Here is a 22,959-nt window from a genome sequence, read left to right as displayed (position 1 = left end):
AACTGACCAACAAAGATGAAAATGCAGCAAATAAATGAAAAGTGATAATGCTGGGAGTGAAACTGGAATTGAGTATAAATGGAGTTACAGAAGAACTAGCTGAATGGGGGAATGTTGACACTGCCGCTCTTCAGGAGACTAGATCCGCAGCCAGAGGAACTTGTTGAAGGGGAACTGATAACAGAAATGAGGAAAGTGTAACGAAAAGGATGAAGGTGTCCTAGAGGATGTGATGCTGGCAAAAAAAACTTCACATTAAGGGATTCTTGGAGATATTTCATGACATAAAAAGTGGAAAGGATACACAACATTGTAAATCAAATGTACTTGAATAAAATAAATTTTTTTAAAAGTGGAAAGGATAGGGACTTCCCTGGTGGCGCAGAGGTTAAGAATCTGCCTGCCGATGCAGGGGACAGGGGTTCGAGCCTTGGTCTGGGAAGATCCCACATGCCACGGAGCAAGTAAGCCCGTGTGCCGCAACTACTGAGCCTGCACTCTAGAGCCCACGAGCCACAACTACTGAGCCTGCTCACCTAGAGCCGTGCTCTGCAATGAGAGAAGCCACCGCAATGAGAAGCCCGCGCACCGCAACGAAGAGTAGCCCCTACTTGCCGCAACTAAAGAAAGCCCGTTCACAGCAACAAAGACCCAACACAGACAAAAATAAATAATAAATAAATAAATAAATTTTTAAAAAGTGGAAAGGATACACTGCTGCAGGCTGATCCAAATTTATAAAGGAGTGTGACAGTTCACCAAAGCATTATTATTGTAAATTATACAATGAAAAGAAGAAGCAAGCATTCTTCAGACTACTCTTGGGAAGTTTTTACAAATAAAACACTTCAGGGAATTCCCTGGTGGTCCAGTGGTTAGGACTCCGAGCTTCCACCGCAGGGGGCACGGTTTGATTCCTGGTCGGGGAACTAAGATCCCGCATGCCACACGGAGTGCCCCACCCCCAAGAAAAAAAGTTAAAGAAAACCCCACTTTAACGCAGATGCAGAGAATGGACTTGAGGACAGGGGGAGGGGGAACTGTAAGCTGGGACGAAGTGAGAGAGTAGCATTGACATATATACACTAGCAAATGTAAAATAGCTAGCTAGTGGGAAGCAGCTGCATAGCACAGGGAGATCAGCTTGGTGCTTTGTGACCACCTAGAGGAGTGGTATAGCAAGGGTGGGAGGGAGACGCAAGAGGGAGGGGATATGGGGATATATGTATACATATAGCTGATTCACTTTGTTATACAGCAGAAACTAACACAACATTGTAAAGCTACAATAAAGATGTTAAAAAAAAAACCACGTTAATGCTCAAGTTTTCTAATAAGCTATAGAATACAAAATAAATATCATTTTAGTATTGTTTTAATTTCCCAATACACTTTTTTTTTGGTGGGGGAAGAATTAGCTTACCTTTTAATTGAGAGTGTGAGAAGGAAAGAGTAAACATGTTAACTTTAGCAGCAAGAATGCTGCTCTAAGGATTATGACAGACAAGTTGGCTTTTATCCCATTTGATGCCAATATATGTGTATACAAGTCATAATCCACAAGGAGTGTTTAAGGGCCAAAAGTTAGCTTCTTAGTATACAAAAGCTAATGAGAATTTGAAAAACATTTGCACTTGGAAATTAAATAAAACCTTAGTAACAGGGCTGTGTGCGAGTCTGGTGATATCTGCTCAAGAAGTGCCCTATGCTGGCGCCAGAGGAACATTGCTTGTCTAGGTGGTTTTATACTGCAGAGCTGGTTGGAAGACAGGTCACAACTGGAAAGCCAAAGAAAAGCTTCCATTAACTTCATCTTATTTTAGGGTTCTGGTTCTTGGAAATCTTCAGCTTCCATCTAAGAATGTTGGTCTGTGTCTTCCAAACGGGGACTATTTTTCTTGGTTGGGCTTTTCTTTTTCTTTTGATTTTATCTCCACCACTTTATGAGCTCTTTCAGCCCACCACTTTTTCCAGAAATGCTGGAAGAGGACCGCCACAATTACTATTCTGACCGTCAGTGCACAAGCTGAGCCGATGGCCAGAGCAAGGAAGTGGATCTTAGAGACATGTACAGTGTGCACGATGCTGAGCCAGATCTCCCCTATCAGTCCATCAACGTCAGATGGGTTCTTCACCTGGCAGGTTTATGTCCCACTGTCATCAAACTGCAGATTCCAGAGTATGACGGAGACATCATACCGGCTCGGGGTTCCCATCCCAGACCACCCGGTCCTTGAAACTCCCACTCATGGGTTTGAAGGGATCCACATGGTAGTAGAAAACAAACTGCTCAGACCACCGCCACCTCCAGGTCACTGTTAGTGCATCAGCCATAGGGGCAAAGCTGGGGAAAGCGCACAGAAGATAAAGAGAATTAAATTGTTCTGTTCCTGCGTTTAGAGAGTGTACCATAAAGCTCAGGGATTTTTATTCTTAAGAATAAAAATTCTCGGGAGTTCCCTGGCAGTCCAGTGGTTAGGACTCCATGCTTTCACTGCTTAGGGCCCGGGTTCGATCCCTGGTCCGGGAACTAAGATCTCACAAGCTGTGTGGCGCAGCCAAGGAAAAAAAACGAATAAAAATTCTCAGGAGTCCCATGTAACTAAAGACTCTGAGAATAGAAAATTTGATTAAATCACGTAGTAATCAAATACAAAGATTACTACAAAAACAATACAGCTCCAATCAATCCTTGTCTAAACTATATTATCAAGCACCTGTGAGCAACCCTAAATTGTACTGAAAACTGTACATAAAAGCCAACCACACTTAGGCTCTAGAGGGAAAGTCAAGGGCAAACCTTGATAATGCTTCCTGTCACGCCTTCACCCTAAGATTTCGAATGTCTGTGCTCTTCACAAATGAGACAACTTTATAAAAGCTGCTTTTAAATTTCAGACGTTGGATCACAGTAAATTCAGTGTGAAATAATCCACTGTGGGATAAAAGTTCACGGGGGTGACAAATAGAGTTAAGGAAGTCTCTGGTGCCTTCCTTCTGAGAAATACTACACCCACAGAGTTACAGTGGCTGGCTAGCACCTCAGAAGGCTACACTTCCTTCTGTATACAAGTGAAACTGCCTCAAGGAAACGGAAGCTTTTTTTCTGAAGTGATTAGTATGAGTACCACACTTAAGACTTAAATAACAGGTTCTAACCCTCCACGTGGAGTGGAGAAAGGCAGTGGCTTAGAGCAGAGATGGAGCCCCAGGGCAGCCCTTTCAGAGTGGTAGCTGAAGATAGTAGGATTTCTGGTTCTCTTTTCCCTTCATCTAAAGCTGCACTGTGTGATAAGGGGGCCATTTAGCCACATAGGCTTGTTGAACACTGGAAATGTGGCTAGTATGACTGAGGACCTGACTTTTTATTTTGTCAAGTACACAACATAACATTTACCATCTTAACCATTTCTAAGTTCAGTAGTGTTAAGTACATTTGGTATTGTGCAACCACTCTCCATTGTTTATTTTTATCTTGAAAACCTGAAACTCTCTGCTTATTAACAACTTCCCATTTCCTGCCTCCCCCCAGTGTCTGGCAGCATCACCATTCCAATTTCTGGCTCTATGAATCTGACTGCTTTTGATACTTCATGTAAGTGGAATCATACAATACTTGTCTTTTTGTGACTGGCTTATTTCACGTAGCATAAGGTCCTCAAATTCATGTCCCAGAATTTCCTCCCTTTGTAAAAAGGCTGAATAATATTCCCTTGTCTGTATACACCACATTTTGTTTACTCATTCATCTGGCAATGGACACTTGGGTTGCTTCCAACTTTTGACTATTGTAAATAATGCTGCTACGAACATTGGTGTACAAATATCTCTTGAGACCGTGCCTTCAATTCTTTTGGTTACATATCCAGAAAACAGAACTGCTGGATCATATGGTAATTCTTTTTAAATTTTTGAGGAGTTATCATACTGTTTTCCACAGCAGCTGCACCATTTTACATTCCTATCAGCAACACACAGAGTTCCAATTTCTCCACATCCTTGCCTTAATGTAAATTTAAAACTCATAATTCAGTTATGGAAAAACTTTTAAGTATGTTTGGAACAACAAGGATATAGGAAACTGCTTTTTCAACTGTAAATTTTATAAAATCTAAATATAAATTAAGTATTCCCAATACAAATTAAAATTCCTGACTTAAAAAAATATATGGAGATGTGCTGTAAGTGGAAAACACACCAGGCTTCAAAGAAGAAAAAAAGAACATAAAATGTCTCATTGATAATGTTATATATTGACTACATACGAGATGATATTTTGGATATGTTGATCCAAATAAAACTATTAAAATTAATATTACCTGTGCTTTTACTTTGTAAATGTGGCTACTAGAAAAAAAATTAAATACATTTGCAGTTCACATTATATTTCTATTGGACAGCACTGCTATAGAGGTAGCTACTACCACTCGTACCACATAATGAAAGCCATCAGATTCTGGAAGACAAGCTCCTTCTGCAGTCCAAATTGTTGTAAGTCAAGCAAGCCCTTTTTTCCTTTTTTAAAAAAATTTATTTATTTATTTATTTATTTATGGCTGCGTTGGGTCTTCGTTGCTGCGCGCGGGCTTTCCTTAGTTGCGGCGAGCGGGGGCTACTCTTCGTTGCGCTGAGCGGGCTTCTCATTGCAGTGGCTTCTCTTGTTGTGGTGCATGGGCTCTAGGCATGTGGGCTTCAGTAGTTGTGGCAGGCGGGCTCAGTAGTCGTGGCGCACGGACTTAGTTGCTCCGCCCGCACCAGGGCTCGAACCCGTGTACCCTGCATTCGTAGGCGGATTCTTAACCACTGCACCACCAGGGAAGTCCCCAAGCAAGCCCTTTTCAATCTCCCTTCTGCCCTTGATATCTACATGCATCTTTCTTTTACTACAGGATTACCTGAATGAAAATTTCTATCCACTGTTACTGTGAAATGCTGGGCTATTATACTTAGTCCCTTAGTGGCTATCTGGGGTCCAGGCTTGGAGTATCCTATTTTCTCTGTTTTGTTGGTGTATCATAGCCTGATGCCTTCCATTACAGTATCAATTAACTCCCGTGCCTGCGTCATGGCTGGGGGCTGTGTGACAACACCACACCACAGAAAGCTCAGGAGATGTGTCCATGTGTTTGCAGAGTCAAAAGAGGCATTTTCATTTCTTCTCCTTCGACTTGACAGTGCTTCCTTGACACAACTTCTCCTCCTGTATCTTTGTGATTCTTACCCACTTACAGCTTATTTCCACTCTGAAAGCAGTCAGGAATCTTACTTTTGTCTATGTGATGACAAAATAGTGGAGCAGGACCTAGACCAGGTGTGGTCACTTTCAGTGACTGTGGCTACAATCCCAGAGGGGTTGAGGGGCGGGGAGGCGGGGGGACTATGGGGCCCCAGGAAGGAACCCTGAAATGTCAGGTAGGGAAGATCCAGAAGCTGGAATTGAGGCAGAAGAGCTGCTGTGACTAGAGCTGCTGCTCTTGACTACACCTCTTCTCATTTCTGTTGCTCATACTGGGGTCACTCTAGATACAATAACCATCACCCCAGTTCAAAGCAAAAATAAGCTTTCTCCCTAGAGGGTAAATTGGGCATAAGCTTTTTTTTTTTAAATGGTTCTTTTTTTTAAAAAATTTATTTATTTGGCTGCATCGGGTCTTAGTTGTGGCACGTGGGCTCTTCATTGTGGCATGAAGGCTCCAGAATGCAGAGGCTTAGCTGCCTCACAGCTTGTGAGATCTTAGTTCCCCGACCAGGGATCAAACCTGTGTCCCCTGTATTGGAAGGCGGATTCTTAACCACTGGACTACCAGGGAAGTCCCTGGGCATAAGCTTTTTTTAAATAAAATTTTTATTTTGGAATAATTTTAAGTCTACAGATAAGTTGCAAAGATAGTACAGGGAGCTCCTCTATACCCTTTACTTTTTTTCCTGTATTTAATGTCTATATAACCATGGCACATTTGTCAAGACTAAGAAATTCACATTGGTATAATACTCTTAATTAAACTATAGACTTTAGTCTGATTTTACCGTTTATGTCCTTCTACAGTTCTAGAATCCAAACCACAATCCCACATGGCATTTAGCATACAAGCCTTTCATATACCAAGATCTTGCCCCATTTTACCATTCACATTAATGTTTTGTTTTGATTTCTCGTTAGAGTATAGGCTCTAAAGTTTTGTATGGTTATGTATAATTCATAAATGTAAGTTTATTCATACTGGTGATGCCCACCAAAGACTACCGAAACACAGTTCTGGTCAAACAATGAAGGATTATTAACTGCTATAGTGAGGGAGACCTGACACTATGGGCAACCATGCATCTCAGGAAAGGGGTGTTAAAGAGGGCTTATTATAGTGCTTGGGCTTGTGTTAGGTGATTTTGGGGCAGGCCCAAGGAAACAGGGGTCTGCTCTGGTGCTGTCAGAAAGCAGGGCAATTCAGTGATTCGCTTAATAGTTTTTATCTGGAAAGCAAGAAAAATGGAGCAGGGCTAGAGTGGTCATTAGTGAAGCAACAGTCACTCATGTTAGCTAGGGAAGGGATGTTTGGTCATCTTTTTGTGGTTGCAGTGTCCATCTGTTTAGGCACGATTAGTCTTATTTTCTTCACCTTCCATCTCGTCAGAGACCTCATCTGACATCAAAATTCCATGACGTCGCTTATGTGTATCAGGGCGTTCAGGCCAGCTACCAACGGTGGCTCTGGGGGCTCCTTTACTTCTTAGAGCTGAACCTGATCATAATTAAGATGGAAAGCAAAAGGAGATTGCTTAGCAGCTTTTGCTACAGGATATGACAACAGTTGGTCCCTGACACTGCTAATTCGACACTGTACATGTGCTTAACAAATAACTCGTCGCCAAGGGCTGGAAAGTTCGATCTGTCTTTTTCAGAGCAGAAACACGGCTGGTTTGGATGTAGCAGGAACTCAAATGACACTGAACTGGCGTGCGTGTTTCTTCCAGAAGTGAAGATCTTAGTGGTGACATCCTCTGCCCCAGCACTTTGTCTCTGAGGACCAGGCCTGAACCGAAAGCCCTGCGGACCTGAAGCAGGGGTCACCAACCCCCTGGGGCCGCTACCAGTCCCTAGCCTGTTAGGAACCCGGCCACACAGCAGGAGGTGAGCGGCAGGCAACGAAGCTTCATCTGCTGCTCCCCATCGCTCACATTACCGCCTGAACCATCGCTGGAATTACTGCCTGAACCATCCCCCCCACCACTCGCATTACCACCTGAAACTCCAACCCCCCTAAATTGTCTTCCACAGTCCCTGGTGCCAAAAAGGTTGGGGACCACTGGTCTGAAGGAACAAGCCGAGGGAGCCAGGCGAGGTCCCGTGACCCTACGGAGCAGCGACGCAAGACCTGACAGCACAGCCTGCGGCCGCTCCTCAAGTTCGGCCTCTGGAGCCGCCATTATCGGTCTCCGCTGTTCCCGGTTCCCTCCTTCCCAGCAGGAAATGACTCTCACTTCCTTCTACCACGCTGGTCTTCAATCCAGCCGTCCTTTGGGCTCACTGTCTGGGGGACTCTCCCCGTCAGTAGCTTTAGAAGCTCAGGCGTGCCTCACCAGCCCTACCCTGCCCCCGAGCAGAGATGAACCACGTCCCGCGCCTCCCTTCCCAGCAGCACCCGGCTCTGCAAGCCCCGGCCCCGCCCTGCGCCTGGCCGACCAATCCCCGGCTCCGCTCCGGACGCGTCACAATGGCGCCCTCGTGGCCCGGCCCCCGGACGCCCTCCTCGGAGACCCCCGCCCCGGCGCGGTCTTTGCGTCCTTCCGGCTCGCTTTCGGAAGTAGGATTGTGCCGCGTCTTACTGGAGAAGAAGGTGGGGTTTGGCGAGAACCCGGAAGCGGGGCGGGGGCGCGGGTTCCTGGGGCTGTCGTTCCCGGATGCTTGGGCACAGGACCGACAGGGGGCAGAACACGCCGAGAGTCGAAGAGCTTCCGGAGGCGATGCGTGCGCACGACGTGCGGGAGTTGTAAACTCCGGCCCGCCGAGCTCCTGACCACGCCCCTCTTAAGCCCCGCCCAGGGGTATCCATTGTGATGGTTAAACAGCCTCCACTGCCTCAAGTACTACTGCAGAGTTACTCGCGTTTCACCCTCTTCTAGGTTCTCACAGGGGTAGGGACGACCGAGGTGCCGGATGTGCAGAAGAGCGGGAGCATGGAGACTCGGAACCCTAAGTGAAGGGTGGGACGGGGGGGGGACAGAAGGGGACGAGTTTGGGGAAAATCCCTTTTTTAGGGCAGGGATGTTGGGGAGCCCTGGACGGGTCCGCATTCTAGGACCCGGAGGTATGAGAAGTCTGCGCCAACATGTAGGGACACCTTTAAGGGTGTAGACGTGGTTGGAAGAAAGCTCTTTTTACTTTCGTTTGTTTTATTTCTTAAGGCAGTACATTCACATATTTAAAGACTCACAAACTTGCAGAAGGCTTTATTACTCAGAAGGTTTTCTCCTACCCATTTCCTGTTCCCTGAGGAAATATTTTCAAACCTTTGAATTTTTCTTCTCCAGAAGTTTTATTTCTTCCTTTTGTATCTGCATCTCTTCTCTGTATTTTTCCTTCATCAGCTTCACTAAATTTGAATACTTCAATCTGAAATATTTCCTGACTGATTTCCTTTGCCTCCTGGTCACACTTTGCTGCAGCATGTGTGTAGTCAGCCATTTGCTCTTCTCTTTTAATAGTCATACCTTTGACTACATTTTGCACTGGTTCCTTTTTGACAACTCATCTTGCAATGAGCCTGAATTCAGCAGGTTGTGGGAGTGGGTCCAGGGCTTTGTCTCACGCTCTCATATTTTTCTTTATTATAAAGATTTGATTGTAGTTATATTTTCCCACTTTAAAAATATGACATATACGAGATATATTGTAAAACGTATCTCGCAGGTGTAAAGAATACTACTCAATCCGGGATCTGTGTATCCACCACTAATCTTAGGAAGTAGTACCCTACCCCGTCCCCTTTCCCATTAGATCTGAACACTGCTCTTCGTGGTCATAAAGGGAGGAGTAGTAGGAATGAAGCTGTCCTCACAGTGCTTGTAGTCTGCTATATAGCATGTGGGCTAGTTTCAAACAAGGTGTAATTCTCTTAGAACTTGTTTCCTCCTCCCCTGTAAAATGGCATAATCTTAGGCTTAAAGGGAGGCTGTATGTGAAGCTTGGGCAGTTGTTACAGTGATTGCTGACTGGTATTTCTGTATTTGGGAGGGATTTATCAGTGGCTTTCTTGCCTCTTGATTGAGAGTGTTCCTTTTTCCTAAGATCTGTTACCAGTAAAGCTGCATTCATCTGTGATTGTGGATCTACAGAGTTGGGAGGGAAACTTTATGGGAAGACACAAGCTAGGAGATAATAGGCTCTTTTATGTGGAAACCTTGACCTTTGTGGGGTTTTTTTGTTGTTGTTGTTGTCAATGTTGGTACCTGACATATAAGTGACCAATAAACGACTCCTGGATGTAAAAAAGAAAGAAAAATAGAACTCCACCTTTTTTCTTACGACCCTTTGTGTGATCCCGATCATCACAGCTCCCCTCATCACTGTCTTGAATTTTATGTTTGTCAATTACTTGCTTTTCTTTATAATTTGACTAAAATTGTATCCCACAGGAAAATGTATTGAATAGTTTTGCATGTCTTTGGATTCTGTATATGTTGTTTTCATACTTTATGTTTTCTTCTGTGCCTTTCTTTTTTTTTTTTTTTTTTGTGCCTTTCTTTAATCAGCCTTGTCTGTTGTCTTCACAGGAGTATTCCAAGACCAAGCGTAAAGCTATAGTAATTTTTGCTGTTTTATTTGTTTATTTTTATAAATAAATAATTTTGTTTATTTTTATAAATAAATAAATTTATTTATTTATTTTCGGCTGTGTTGGGTCTTCGTTGCTGCGCGCAGGCTTTCTCTAGTTGCGGCGAGCAGGGGCTCCTCTTCATTGCGGTGCGCAGGCTTCCTGGACTAGGGCTCGAACCCTTGTCCCCTGCATTGGCAGGTGGATGCTTAACCACTGCGCCACCAGGGAAGTCCCAATTTTTGCTGTTTTATAGTATTCCATTTAGTAAGTGGTCAACAACTTATTTCTCCAGTATTCTGTTCAGGGGCTTATATGTAGGTTGTTTCCAATTTTTGGTATTATAAACAGTGGTGCTTTGAATCAGCACATATCTTCTGGGGCACATGTGCCAGACTTACTTTTGGCTTCTATACATGTAATGCAATGTCATGTCATTATGTGAGGGATATTTCTCTACTGTTCTTTTTTTATGTTTTTGGGTTTGGTATAAGGGTGTACCTGACCTCATTAAATGAGTTGGGGCAGTGTTTCCTCCTCTTCCACTTTCTGAAAGATATTGTTTAAAGTAGATTTTAATTCTCTAAATATTTGGCATAACTTTTCAGCAAAACCATCTGGTCTAGAGATTTTGGGGAGAGTTTTTAAATTACAAATTCAATTTTTAATTTATTATTTATTTATTTATTTTAAAAAATCTAAGTACAGTCACTATTATATGTTTACAGCTCTTTTTAAAATGAATTTATTTATTTATTTTTGGCTGTGCTGGGTCTTTGTTGCTGCATGCGGGCTTTCTCTAGTTGCGGCGAGCGGGGGCTACTCTTCGTTGCGGTGCGTGGGCTTCTCATTGCGGTGGCTTCTTTTGTTGTGGAGCACGGGCTCTAGGCGCGTAGGCTTCAGTAGTTGTGGCACACGGGCTTCAGTAGTTGTGGCGCACAGGCTTAGTTGCTCCGTGGCATGTGGGATCTTCCCGGACCAGGACTTGAACCCATGTCCCCTGCATTGGCAGGCAGATTCTTAACCACTGCGCCACCAGGGAAGTCTGCAAATTCAATTATTTAATAGTTATAGAGCTGTTCAAATTATCTATTTCATGTTGGGGGAGCTGTGGTAGTAGCTTTTTGAGGAATTGGTACATTTCATCTAAGTTGCCAAATTTATGTGAGTAGAGTTCTTTATAGTTTTCCCATATTACCCTTTGAGATTGTTTTGCCAAAATTGGAATATTTTCAGTCATTATTTCTTCGGATACTTTCCAGGCCCACACTCTTTTTTTTTCCCTCCTGGGATCCCATGATGTGAACGTTAGCTCTTTTGTTATAGTCCCACAGGTTCTGGAGGCATTGTTCACTTTTGATGCTCTATTTTCTCTCTCATTCAGATTGGATAATTTCTATTGTTGTTTATTCAAGTTCTCTGACATTCCCCCCTCTGTTGGCTCCATTCTGCTTTTGAGCCCATCTAGTGAGTTTTTAATTTTGGTAATTACATTTTTCAGTTCTAGAATTTTTACTTGGTTCTTTAAATCTTCTGTTTCTTTGCTGAGTTGTACCTTTTCACTTGTTTCAAGCATGTTCATAATTGCTCATTGAAGCATTTTTGTGATGGCTGCTTTAAATTCCTTGTCAGATATTCCAGATATTGGTGTTCATGTCTTATGGTTTCCTTTGTTTTTTTGTTTTTTTTGTTTTTGCTGCGCCACGTGGCTTGTGGTATCTAGTTCCCTGATCAGGGATCAAACCCGGGCCCCCTGCATTGGGAGTGTGGAGTCTTATCCACCGCACCACCAGGGAAGTCCCTGATGATTTTTTTTTTTAATACATTTATTTATTTTATTTTTGGCTGTGTTGGGTTTTCGTTGCTGCATGCGGGCTTTCTCTAGTTGCGGCGAGCGGGGGCTACTCTTTGTTGCGGTGCTCAGGCTTCTCATTGCGGTGGCTTCTCTTGTTGCGGAGCACGGGCTCTAGGCGCGAGGGCTTCAGTAGTTGTGGCACGTGGGCTTAGTAGTTGTGGCTCGCGGGCCCTAGAGTGCAGGCTCAGTAGTTGTGGCTCACGGGCTTAGTTGCTCCGCGGCATGTGGGATCTTCCTGGACCAGGGCTTGAACCCGTGTCCCCTGCATTGGCAGGCAGATTCTTAACCACTGCGCCACCAGGGAACTCCCCTGATGATTGTTTTTTTTTTAAATATAAATTTATTTATTTATTTTTGGCTGTGTTGGGTCTTCGTTTCCGTGCAAGGGCTTTCTCTAGTGGCGGCGAGCGGGGGCCACTCTTCATCGCATTGCGCGGTCCTCTCACTATCGCGGCCTCTCTTGTTGCGGAGCACAGGCTCCAGACGCGCAGGCTCAGTAGTTGTGGCTCACGGGCCCAGTTGCTCCGCGGCATGTGGGATCTTCCCAGACCAGGGCTCGAACCCGTGTCCCCTGCATTGGCAGGCAGATTCTCAACCACTGCGCCACCAGGGAAGCCCTGATGATTGTTTTTGATGCTGGACATTTTCAGCATTTTCATGAGACTCTGTCTCTTACCCAAATCTGCTCTTTTTAGCAGGTTTTCTCTGACACCACACTGGCAAAGGAAAGGGAGATGCTACCTCATTACTGCCAGGTAAGGTGGAAGTTCACGCTCTCCATTCGGCTTCTGTTGACTGTCTGAGGATGGGCAATGGGAGAGGTGCCTCATTCTAGGGGACTGGGGCGGCTGTCAGGTTCTCTACTGGACCTTCAATGACAGCAGCTTGGCTGGGAGGGTGAGATGTGTGTGTTGCAGCCTGGTGAGGGGAAGTCTAGGCTTCCTGTTGGGGCTTGGCTGACGTGGGTGAGGGTGGCATCACACTATTTTTCTGTGGAGCTTGGCTGGAGTAGGGTGGTTATTGTCTAAAAGTTTTGTCTTACAAGGCTGCCCCTTTCCTCATCCTTTGGCTCAGAAGAGCAGGCTTCTCTTAGCACCCATTGATGTTTTCAGACTGCTGGCTTCTCAAACACCCAGTGTAGAATATATGAGGCAAAAATAAAACCCAGGAGCCCAATGTCATGTCATTTCTTGGGCCCCAAGATCCCTTCTTGGTCTGCTGTTTTCTCTCCACCTTGTTATGTTTATCTATATAATATTCAGGATGTTTAGCTGTATTTAATGGGAGGAATATGAAGCACACCTTCTTTATCTTGTCCTGAACTGGAAGCTTTGCCTTCAGTTTTGAAAGGTATTTTTGCTCTCTCTGAAATTAGAGTCTGACAGTTTTTTCTTTCAGGACTTTAAAGATGTCATTCCACAGTCTTCTCTGTTGTATTGTTTCCAGTGAGAAATATGATGTCATCTTTATATATGTTCTTTATTTAACATGTCTGTTTTTCTGGCTAAGATTTTTTTTAAATCACTTGTTTTGAGCAATTTGATTCTGATGTTATTTAGTGTAGTTTTTTTGTGTTTCTTTAGGTTAGGGTTCATTGAGGTTCTTGGAACTGTAGGTTTATAGCTTTTTTTAAGTGTGGAAAGTTTTAGGCCATCATTTTGTTACCGAACAGAGTTTTCCTGCCTGACGCACAGTGAGGCCAAACAAATCAAAATGTTGGAGTTTGGAGCAGGGAAAGGTTTATTGCAGGACCAAGCAAGGAGAACGGGTGGCTAATGCTCAAAAGTCCTGAACTTCCCCTTGGTTTTAGGGGAGAAGTTTTTATAGCAAAATTTGGGTGAGGGCTGCAGGGTGTGTGACTTTCTTCTGATTGGTTGGTGGTGAGGTAGCATAGCTGAAATTCAGCGTTTGTGTGCTGGTACCGAATTGAATCTTGGAGACAGAGTTTTGGGCGAAGTACAAAAGAATAACTTTATTGCTTTGCCAGGCAAAGGGGGCCACAGCAGGCTAATGCCCTCAAAACTGTGTGTCCAACCCAGAGGTGGTAGTGAGGAGTTTTATAGTAATGGTTCAAAGAGGAGGGCGTGATCAGCTCATGGACTTTCTTCTCATTGGTTGGTGGTGAGGTAATTGGGAGTCAGCATCATCAAACTTCTGGTTCCAACCGGTCTGGGGTCTACATGCTTGTGGGCAGCATACCATTAACTTCTTCCACCTGTTGGGGGTTTTGGTATCTGCAAAACAGCTCAAAGATATTGTTGTGTGTATCCCTTGATGGGGAACCAGGAGCCTGCCCCAAGGCTGCACTATTGTTTCTTGACTGCTCCTCCCTTGTCCGAATCCCCTCCCTTCCCTGATTAGCAGTTGCTTGAACCTGCCCTTTGGAACTCAGGGAAGGTCATGGAGGCTGAATGAAGCCTATTTCCTACAAATAAGAAATGGGGGACACAGAAAGACTTTTGTGCCTGGGAGCCCCACAGAGTCCTGCTCAGTTACAAAACCAGGATCAGATTCCAGAACCAAGAGATTAGAGTAAAGAACGTCATCCACCTGGAGTCTGAAGTTCATCCCCTGCCCCCCTGCAGTGGAAGCAAGGAGTCCTAACCACTGGACCGCCAGGGAGTTCCCCCAGAACCCATCTTCAGCAAATTAAAATAAAAATCATCTGCAAAACACGTAAAATGCAAATTCCTGGGTGTCTCAGTAGGTCAACAAGCTCAAATGATTCTGCTGCAAATGAAATATTGATTGTAATTTGAGAAATACCAATGAGACTATCAAAAAGACCAATTTAATGAAGAATCAGCAGGCTCCTAGGAGATATATTCTCTCGTTTTAGGACAGATTTTTTTTTTTTTTGGTGTGGACCATTTTTAAAGTCTTTATTGAATTTGTTACAATATTGCTTCTGTTTTTTGTTCTGTTTTTTTTGGCCCCAAGGCGTGTGGGATCCTAGCTCTCTGACCAGGGATTGAACCCGCACTCCCTGTGTTGGAAGCCGAAGTCTTCTACTGGACAGCCAGGGAAGTCCCTAGGACAGATCTTAATATATGAATGGAGATTGGGGTTATCTACCAGGAGTAGAGCCATACCAGATAGAACTTTAGCTAGTCCTATCTAAATAAGTGGTTCTTGATCTGGTATAGTTGAGAGGGAAGGCTGGCAATTTTCCCCTTAGAACTTTTGGCTTTTGTAGACATTTTGATTGTCATGACTACGGGCAGTACTATTGGTATTCAGTGGATAGAGCACAGGGTTGCTGCTGAACATACATTGTGCAGGATAGTCCCCCAAACAAAAAAATTATCTGGTCCCAAGTGTCAATTTTGCTGCTGTTGAGAAAGCCTACTCTAAATCCTGTGTTACCTGAAAACTGGGTTCTCCTCTTGGTGGGTGTTGAGCCAAAAGACACAACCAAGCCAAAGATCGGGAGAAGGAAGGATTTATTACTTGCAGCAAGTAAGGAGAACACCGGGGATCTTTCCCAAAGCGGTGTCCCCCTGAACAGCAAAACTGGGAAAGTTTTAAGCTAAGGGTACATGCATATCCTTGAAGGGGCTTGAACAGGTGAATTCGGCATAGAATTGGGGCACAGGGTGAGAAAGTCCAAACTTTAGTTGATTGAAATTGTGAAGGTCAGAAAAGGTCAACATCATCATCCCTTAGGTTCCAGTTGATCTGGTGGTTGAGCTCTCAAGCGGGGTTTAAATTCAGCAAAACAGTTGAAGAAAGTGCCTCAGGCTAATCTTTGTCATTGAAACAGAACTGGGAGTCTTTGCAACTGATTTACTATCTTTGCTATTGTTATCTCGCTTGCCTGATAACAGGTTGTTCTTTTGTTGCCTTAAATCATTATTACTGAGACCTGTTCAAGGGCAAGCATTGTGGCCAGGCTTAGATTCCAAAATGGCTTAGGCCAAAAATGGCTTCTCTTATGACAAGAAAGCCATGCCTAGTTCTTTTTCTCTGGGGATCCCCTACCCAATCTGCTTACACCTGGACTAACAAAAGATCTTGGAATAAAGAGAAGAGTAATTGCTGGCAAGATTTAAGAGACATGGCTAAAGTAGTTCTAACTCATTTTCTTTGGTAGTTGCTACCATTAGCAATACCCACACCACCACCAAAAGAAATACTAAGCTTTGTGGCAAGAGAAGGATTAAGGGAAGAGTATACAATGGCCCAGGAAAGCCCCAGGAGCTCCCCTTACATCCGTTCTGTGAAGACTGATCCAGGTTGATGACTATTTGCATGGTCTTGGAGGTCCTTGTAGAAAGCGACCAGCAAGGAGAGCTTGTATTTGTATAGCACTTAGGTTTATGAAGCACTTATACATTCCTTAACTTCTTTTCCTTGGGAGGTAACCAGAGTATATCAGTTTCTTGTGGCTGCTGTAACAAATTACCACACTTGACAATTGAAAACAATAGAAATTTATTCTCTAATAGCACTGGAGGCTAGAAGTCTGAAATCAAGGGTTTGGTGGGGCTGCAATCCCTCTGAAATCTTTAGGGGAGAATCTGTTCCTTGCTTCTTCCAGCTTCCGGTGGCTGTCAGCATTTTTTGGCATGTAGTAGCTGTATCTGTCTCTGCTCTGTCTCCTCATCACCTTTTCTTATGTGTATGTTTCAAAACTCCCTCTACCTTTCTCTCACCGGCAAACATGTGATTGCATTTACCGTCTACTCAGATAATTCAGGATAAGGTTCTCCTCTCCAGATCGTTAACTTAATCACATCTTTTGCCATGTAAGGTAATATTCATGGGCCCCAGGGATTAGGATGTGAACTTTTCCTTCAGAAGGGTACAATTCAGTCCACTACACAGGGCAACAGTGACCCCCCATTTTACATTATTTTACTAGGTCACATGGCTAATTAAGTGTGGAATTTGGCTTTAAGCCCAAATCTTAGTCCCATCTTTTATGACTATACTGTAAATCATAACAAGAAACAAGAGTGAGAAAAATAATAGCTAAGGCACAAAAGGAGAACAGAGGAGAAATAGAGAAGTAGAAAATAAAATTGAATTGCAGACTTGCGATTTTGGACAGTAAGCCAAAAGAAATACTACTGTGAAAAAGCCAATAGATGAGCCCAGGGGCAGTTGCCATTAATGAATAATTACTGCCTTCTGGGGGTTTTCTTTGTCACCACATCTGTGGGTTAGTGTTCCAGGCCAAGAACTATCTACAGTGGAGATAATACTACCATTTACTTACAACAGTTGGCTCAGTGCCTTGCAAATAATAGCATTTCATCATTGGAAGGCACCATAGGTACCAGCCATGGTTATCAGTTAACATTTTTGTGCTTAAGTTCTATAAGGACTGTTGATTTGATATTTTTATAAACCTTGAAAATAGTTACTTGCCAGATGACTAATACTCTCAAACAGTAAACTGTGTAGCTCTCATTTTTTCTACTCCTTGTCTACTGAGAGAGAATACTATTTTCAAACTAACTATTCTTAACTTTGGGTGCACTTTAGAATCACCTGGGGAACTTTAAAAACCATGATGTTCCTGCCCACCCCAGATCAATGAAAGAGCAACCTTTAGGAACAGGACCAAGAGAAGGGGTACTCAAATTTATTACTACTATTTTTTAATTTTCACATTCACATTTTAAAATTGATATCTAAAATTTTATAAGTTTAAAGAGTTGTAAAGTATTAAATTTCTGGCGTATTGTAAATATTGACTTCAAAAGATAAAAGTCACATTACTTCTTTAAATGTAAATAATAGGTTGTAATTACCATAGTGCAACATGTAATAAACTTCTTACCACTGGGAAATTTCCCATCATTCTTTTCCATTCCACTCCCTCCATAGAATTTTATCCTACTAATATAATATATTTTCATGCTTTAATGTCTTTTATGACCCTCTCATAATTCTCTGGAGCAAAAATATGTATATAAATTTGGATTGAACTTTTAAGATTTCCTGTGTCCACAGGCTTTAAGTACTTAATGTTTCTGGATTGTGGGATCATTATAATACCTATTAAAACATAATTAATAAAAGCAGCATTAATATATTACAGTTTTTAAAAAATTTTTATTGGAGTATAGTTGATTTACAATGTTGTGTTAGTTTCAGGTATACAGCAAAGTGAATCAGTTATACATGTACATATATCCACTCTTTTTTTAGATTCTTTTCCTATATAGGCCATTACAGAGTACTGAGTAGAGGTCCCTGTGCTATACGGTGGGTCCTTATTAGTTATCTATTTTATATATAGTAGTGTGTATATGTCAATCCTAATCCCCCAATTTATCCCTCCCCCCCTGGTAACCATAAGTTTGTTTTCTACATCTGTGGCTCTACTTCTGTTTTGTAAATAAGTTCATTTGTAGCCTTTTTTTAGATTCCACATATAAGCGATAGCATGTGATATTTGTCTTTCTCTGTCTGACTTATTTCACGCAGTATGACAATCTCTAGGTCCATTATATTACAGTTTTGAGGGGACAAAACCTAAATTTCCTTCAATAAGTGAGAGGATAGGGATTTCCCTGGTGGTCCAGTGGTTAAGACATGGGCTTTCACTGCCATGGACCAGAGTTCGATCCCTGGTTGGGGAACTAAGATCCCACAAGCTGTGCAGTGCGGCCAAAAAAAAAAAAAAGAGGATAAAGTAAATACGGTATATTTATACAATGGAATGCACAGCAATAAAAAGGAATGAAATACTTATATATACATTAGTATGGATGAATTTGAAAAGCATCATGCTGAGTGAAAGAAGCCAGACAAAAGAATATATATGATACCGTTTCTATAAAAATCCTAGAAAATGCAAACCAAATCTATGGTGATAAAAAGCAGGCTTGTAGTTGCTTGGGGCTGGCAGTGGAGGGAAGCACGGATTGCAAAGGGTTACGGGGAACTCTTAGGGATGATGGAAATGTTCTGGAACTTGAGTGTAGTGGTGAGGTCACAGGTGAGGTCATTTATCAAAATTCATTGAATTGTACAATTTAAATTATACATCAATAAGGTCGACAAAAATGTGTTCCAAGTTTTTTTTTGTTGTTTTTTAAAATATTTATTTATGTATTTGGCTGTGCCAGGTCTTTTTTTTTTTTTTAATAAATTTATTTATTTTATTTATTTTATTTTTGGCTGCGTTGGGTCTTCGTTGCTGCGCGTGGGCTTTCTCTAGTTGTGGTGAGTAGGGGCTACTCTTCGTTGCGGTGCGCGGGCTTCTCATTGCAGTGGCTTCTCTTGTTGCAGAGCACGGGCTCTAGGCACACGGGCTTCAGTAGTTGTGGCACGTGGGCTCCATAGTTGTGGCTCACGGGCTCTAGAGCACAGGCTCAGTAGTTGTGGCGCACAGGCTTAGTTGCTCCGTGGCATATGGGATCTTCCCGGACCAGGGCTCGAACCCTTGTCCCTTGCATTGGCAGGCAGATTCTTAACCACTGCGCCACCAGGGAAGTCCTGTGCCAGGTCTTAGTTGCAGCACACAAACTCTTAGTTGCAGCATGCGGGATCTAGTTCCCTGACCAGGGATGGAACCTGGGTCCCCTGCATTGGGAGTGTGGAGTTGTAGCCACTGGACCACCAGGGAAGTCCCTGTTCCAAGTTTTAATAGACAGTAAACAGTACACTTTTATTGGAAATATGCAGAAGAATAAATCCCTACTCAGAGATTAAAAGAGACTAAAAGTCTCTCTCTTTCTCTCTCTTTTTTTTTTTTGGCTGTGCTGTGCTGCTTGTGGGATCTTAGTTTCCCGACCAGGGATTGAACCTGGGCCCTTGTCAGTGAGCGTGTGGAGTCCTAACCACTGGACAGCCAGGGAATTCCCAAAAGTCTCTCATTTTTGAACCAAAGCCTATTTTGAATAATAGGCTACTGTAGATTCACACCTTCCCCCACCTCCCCATTTCCCTATCTGATCTCACTTCCTGTTCTACCCCTAACTCACCTCATTCCACTCATGTCTCACCCATATGTACATTTGTGGGGTGTGCTTCTCTTCCTTCCTTTAAGTCTTTTCTCAAATGTCATCTTTTCAGGGAAGCCCATTCTGAACACTCTCTGAACTGGTAGTTTCCATCTCCATACTCCCATCTTTTCTATCCCTTCTTATTTTTCTTTATTCTGTAGACATTAATTCCTTTAAGTACTATATAATTTACTCATTATGTTTAGTATTTATTGCCATTAAGATATAAACTCCATGAGGGCAGCAAACTTTCTTTTGTTCTCTATTGTACCTAGAATTGTGCCTGGCCCATACTCAGCCCTTAGTAAGTGTTGAATAAAAGAATGGATGAAAGTAGACTTAAAACTGAAGGCTTTCAAGTTAATATATATTTGGGTCAATAGGATCTCTCCTTAAACATTTTAAACCCTTCTCGGAGTTTCTATGGGGGTACCCTGTCTGAAACAAAAACAAAACCAAACAACCTTTGGTTCAGAGAGGTTGACTCAGTGTTTTTGAGATAAAACAAACAGGTTATATGGAATTCCCTGGTGGTCCAGTGGTTAGGACTCTGTGCTTCCATTGCCAGGGTCACGGGTTCGATCCCTGATTGGGGAACTCAGATCCCACAAGCTTCGAGGCGTGGCCAAAAACAAAACAAAACAAAAAACAAGCAGGTTATGAATACTATGGAATTCAGGAGTACTCAGTGTAGCCATCTGATGAAGTAACACAGGGTCTTGGATTCTCCAAAGCTCAGCGCTCACTCTTCTTCCTCACAATGAGAGTGCCAGACTTAGGAGGAAAAGTAAATTTGAGGGAAAGTAAATTTAGGATGGTTGTATAGGTGTGTTGAGGTGCCCACCTTGAAGTAAAATACCATTATCTGGGGGAACAAAATTCGTACAGCCTCTAAATAGATGGTTCTTCATATAAACTGAAAGAGCAGACCAGATGTGAAGCAGAATAGGAGACATCTCTGAAGCAGGAGGGGTGCGGCCAAGGATGTTGAACTTCCTACAGGGCTTCTGTTACATTTCTTTTTTTTTTTTTTGTATTGTAATTACTGATATGGTTGGATTTTATTTTCCATCTTGATATTTGTTTTCGTTTTCTTTCTTTCTTTTTTTTTTCTGGCCACACCGCGTAGCATGTGGGATCTTAGTTCCCCGACCAGGGTTCGAACGTGTGCCCCCTGTAGTAGAAGCACGGAGTCTTAACCACTGGACCGCCAGGGAAGTCCCTCTGTTACATTTCAGCTCCTTCCTTGTATAACATGAGAGCTTTGTGCTTTCAGTCACATCACTGAAACCTAGTTTCTCAGAGCCTTTAATATTTTCCAAATCAGAGGAACCTCCACTTTTGACACAAAAGTGTCATAGCTTAGGTAGATTTCTATACTATATATGTTAAGCACCCAAAACCTGTAAATGGAGATAAAAAGTCGGAACTGGGTCAGGAGAAACTGGCCCAGCTGTGAGGTTATTGTCAGCATTTAAAGGGCCTACTGAACTCTGGAATAGATCAAGTAGACAACAGTCTCTAGGAGGTCAGACCCATTAGCCCAATTAAGGGTGGGATGAAGGTGAAATGTACAGTATTCAGAGGGAATGGAGACAACAGGCAATGCTCAGAGACAAGTAGAAGCAACAGTTATGCCTCAGGAAGCCAGTTCCTAGGTTTCTAGGGCAAAGGCTGGGCTGCATGTCAAGAAGGGTGGGGTGCAAGCAAGGACCCCAGTTCCAGCAGAACTATCAAGACACAATGTAGTTATAGGGACTGACCTGGAGCAGTATGATATGTAGGGAAAATTCTTCTGAGAGCACTGGGGAGGCCACTGAGCATTCAGATTTTGAGACCACTTAACTCTTGAATGAGATAGTATGGGGAGATTTCAGTTGAATATGGATTTCAGTTAGGGTCAGAAGTCTAACTTTGACACCAATACTGAGAGTCAACGTGGCGTTGTGAGAATAGCACTTATAGTCTTGTTTGAAGATTAAATTAGTTATATTTATAAAGCATTTAGAACAGTACCTTACGTAGTGAGCGCTACTTATCAGGAAATGTGTCTTATGTAGAACAAAATTTTTGAAAATGCAGTGTCTAAGTTCTCACTCATTTAGTATGTAACATTGTACTTTCCTGAATAAAATATAAATTTAAGGGACTTCACTGGCAGTCCAGTGATTAGGACTCTGTGCTCCCAGTGCAGAGGGCATGGGTTTGATCTCTGGTCGGGAAGCTAAGATCCCACATGCCGCATGACATGGCTAGAAAAAAATATATATATATATATGTATCTAAATTTAAGAATTTGATTTTTTAAAAGTATTTCATTTTTGGCTGCTTTGGGTCTTAGTTACGGCACATGGGATCTTTGTTGCGGCACACGGGATCGTCCTTACAGTGCACGGGCCTTCTCTCTAGTTGTGGCTCATGGGCTCCATAGCGCACAGGCTCAGTAGTTGCAGCACGTGGGCTCTCTAGTTGCAGTGCGCGGGCTCCAAAGTACATGGGCTGTGTAGTTGCAGCACGTGGGCTTAGTTGCCCCGCAGCATGTGGGATCTTAGTTCCCTGACCAGAGCTGAAACCCACGTCCCCTGCATTGGAAGGCAGATTCTTTTTTATTTATTTATTTATTTATTTTATTTACTTATTATTTTTGGCTGTGTTGGGTCTTCATTGCAGTGCGAGGGCTTCTCATTGCGGTGGCTTCTCTTGTTGCGGAGCCTGAGCTCCAGGCACAGAGGCTTCAGTAGTTGTGGCTCGTGAGCTCTAGAGCGCAGGCTCAGTAGTTGTGGTGCACGGGCCTAGTTGCTCTGTTGCATGTGGGATCCTCCCGGACCAGGGCTCGAACCCGTGTCCCCTGCATTGGTAGGCGGACTCCCAACCACTGCACCACCAGGGAAGCCCGGAAGGCAGATTCTTAACTACTGGACCACTAGGGAAGTCCCCAGAAGTAGATTGAGTAATTTGAACTTTTAAAATTGTAAGCGAGGGCTTCCCTGGTGGTGCAGTGGTTAAAAATCCACCTGCTAATGCAGGGGACCACGGGTGCGCGCCCTGGTCCGGGAAGATCCCACATGCTGTGGAGCAACTAAGCCTGTGCGCCACAGCTACTGAGCCTGTGCTCTAGAGCCCATGAGCCACAGCTATTGAGCTAGCGTGCCACAACTACTGAAGCCCGTGCTCCTAGAGCCCATGCTCCGCAACAAGAGAAGCCACCGCAATGAGAAGCCTGCGCATCATAATGAAGAGTAGCCCCGGCTTGCCACAATTAGAGAAAGCAGCAACAAAGACCCAATGCAGCCAAAACTAAAATAAATAAAAATTTAAAATTGTAAGCGAAACT

At 43.2% G+C, this 22,959-nt stretch overlaps 1 protein-coding gene across 2 annotated transcripts in view; it reads left to right on the top strand.

The window, feature by feature from the left end:
- Positions 1 to 22,959, top strand: part of LOC309643137 (uncharacterized protein) — a 135,890-nt gene that overhangs the window by 25,658 nt on the left and 87,273 nt on the right. For both annotated transcript variants that reach the window (XM_082425635.1, XM_082425634.1), the window contains exon 2: positions 4,376 to 7,832. In XM_082425635.1, coding sequence (XP_082281761.1) covers positions 7,466 to 7,832 — 367 coding nt within the window. In that variant the 5' untranslated portion in view covers positions 4,376 to 7,465. The remainder of the gene's footprint in view (positions 1 to 4,375; positions 7,833 to 22,959) is intronic.

Source organism: Balaenoptera physalus (genome assembly GCF_965194825.1).
Source record: "Balaenoptera physalus genome assembly, chromosome: 14".
NCBI lineage: Eukaryota > Metazoa > Chordata > Mammalia > Artiodactyla > Balaenopteridae > Balaenoptera > Balaenoptera physalus.
Note: the sequence above shows the minus strand (reverse complement) of the source record. Positions and strands in the feature narration are given on the sequence as shown.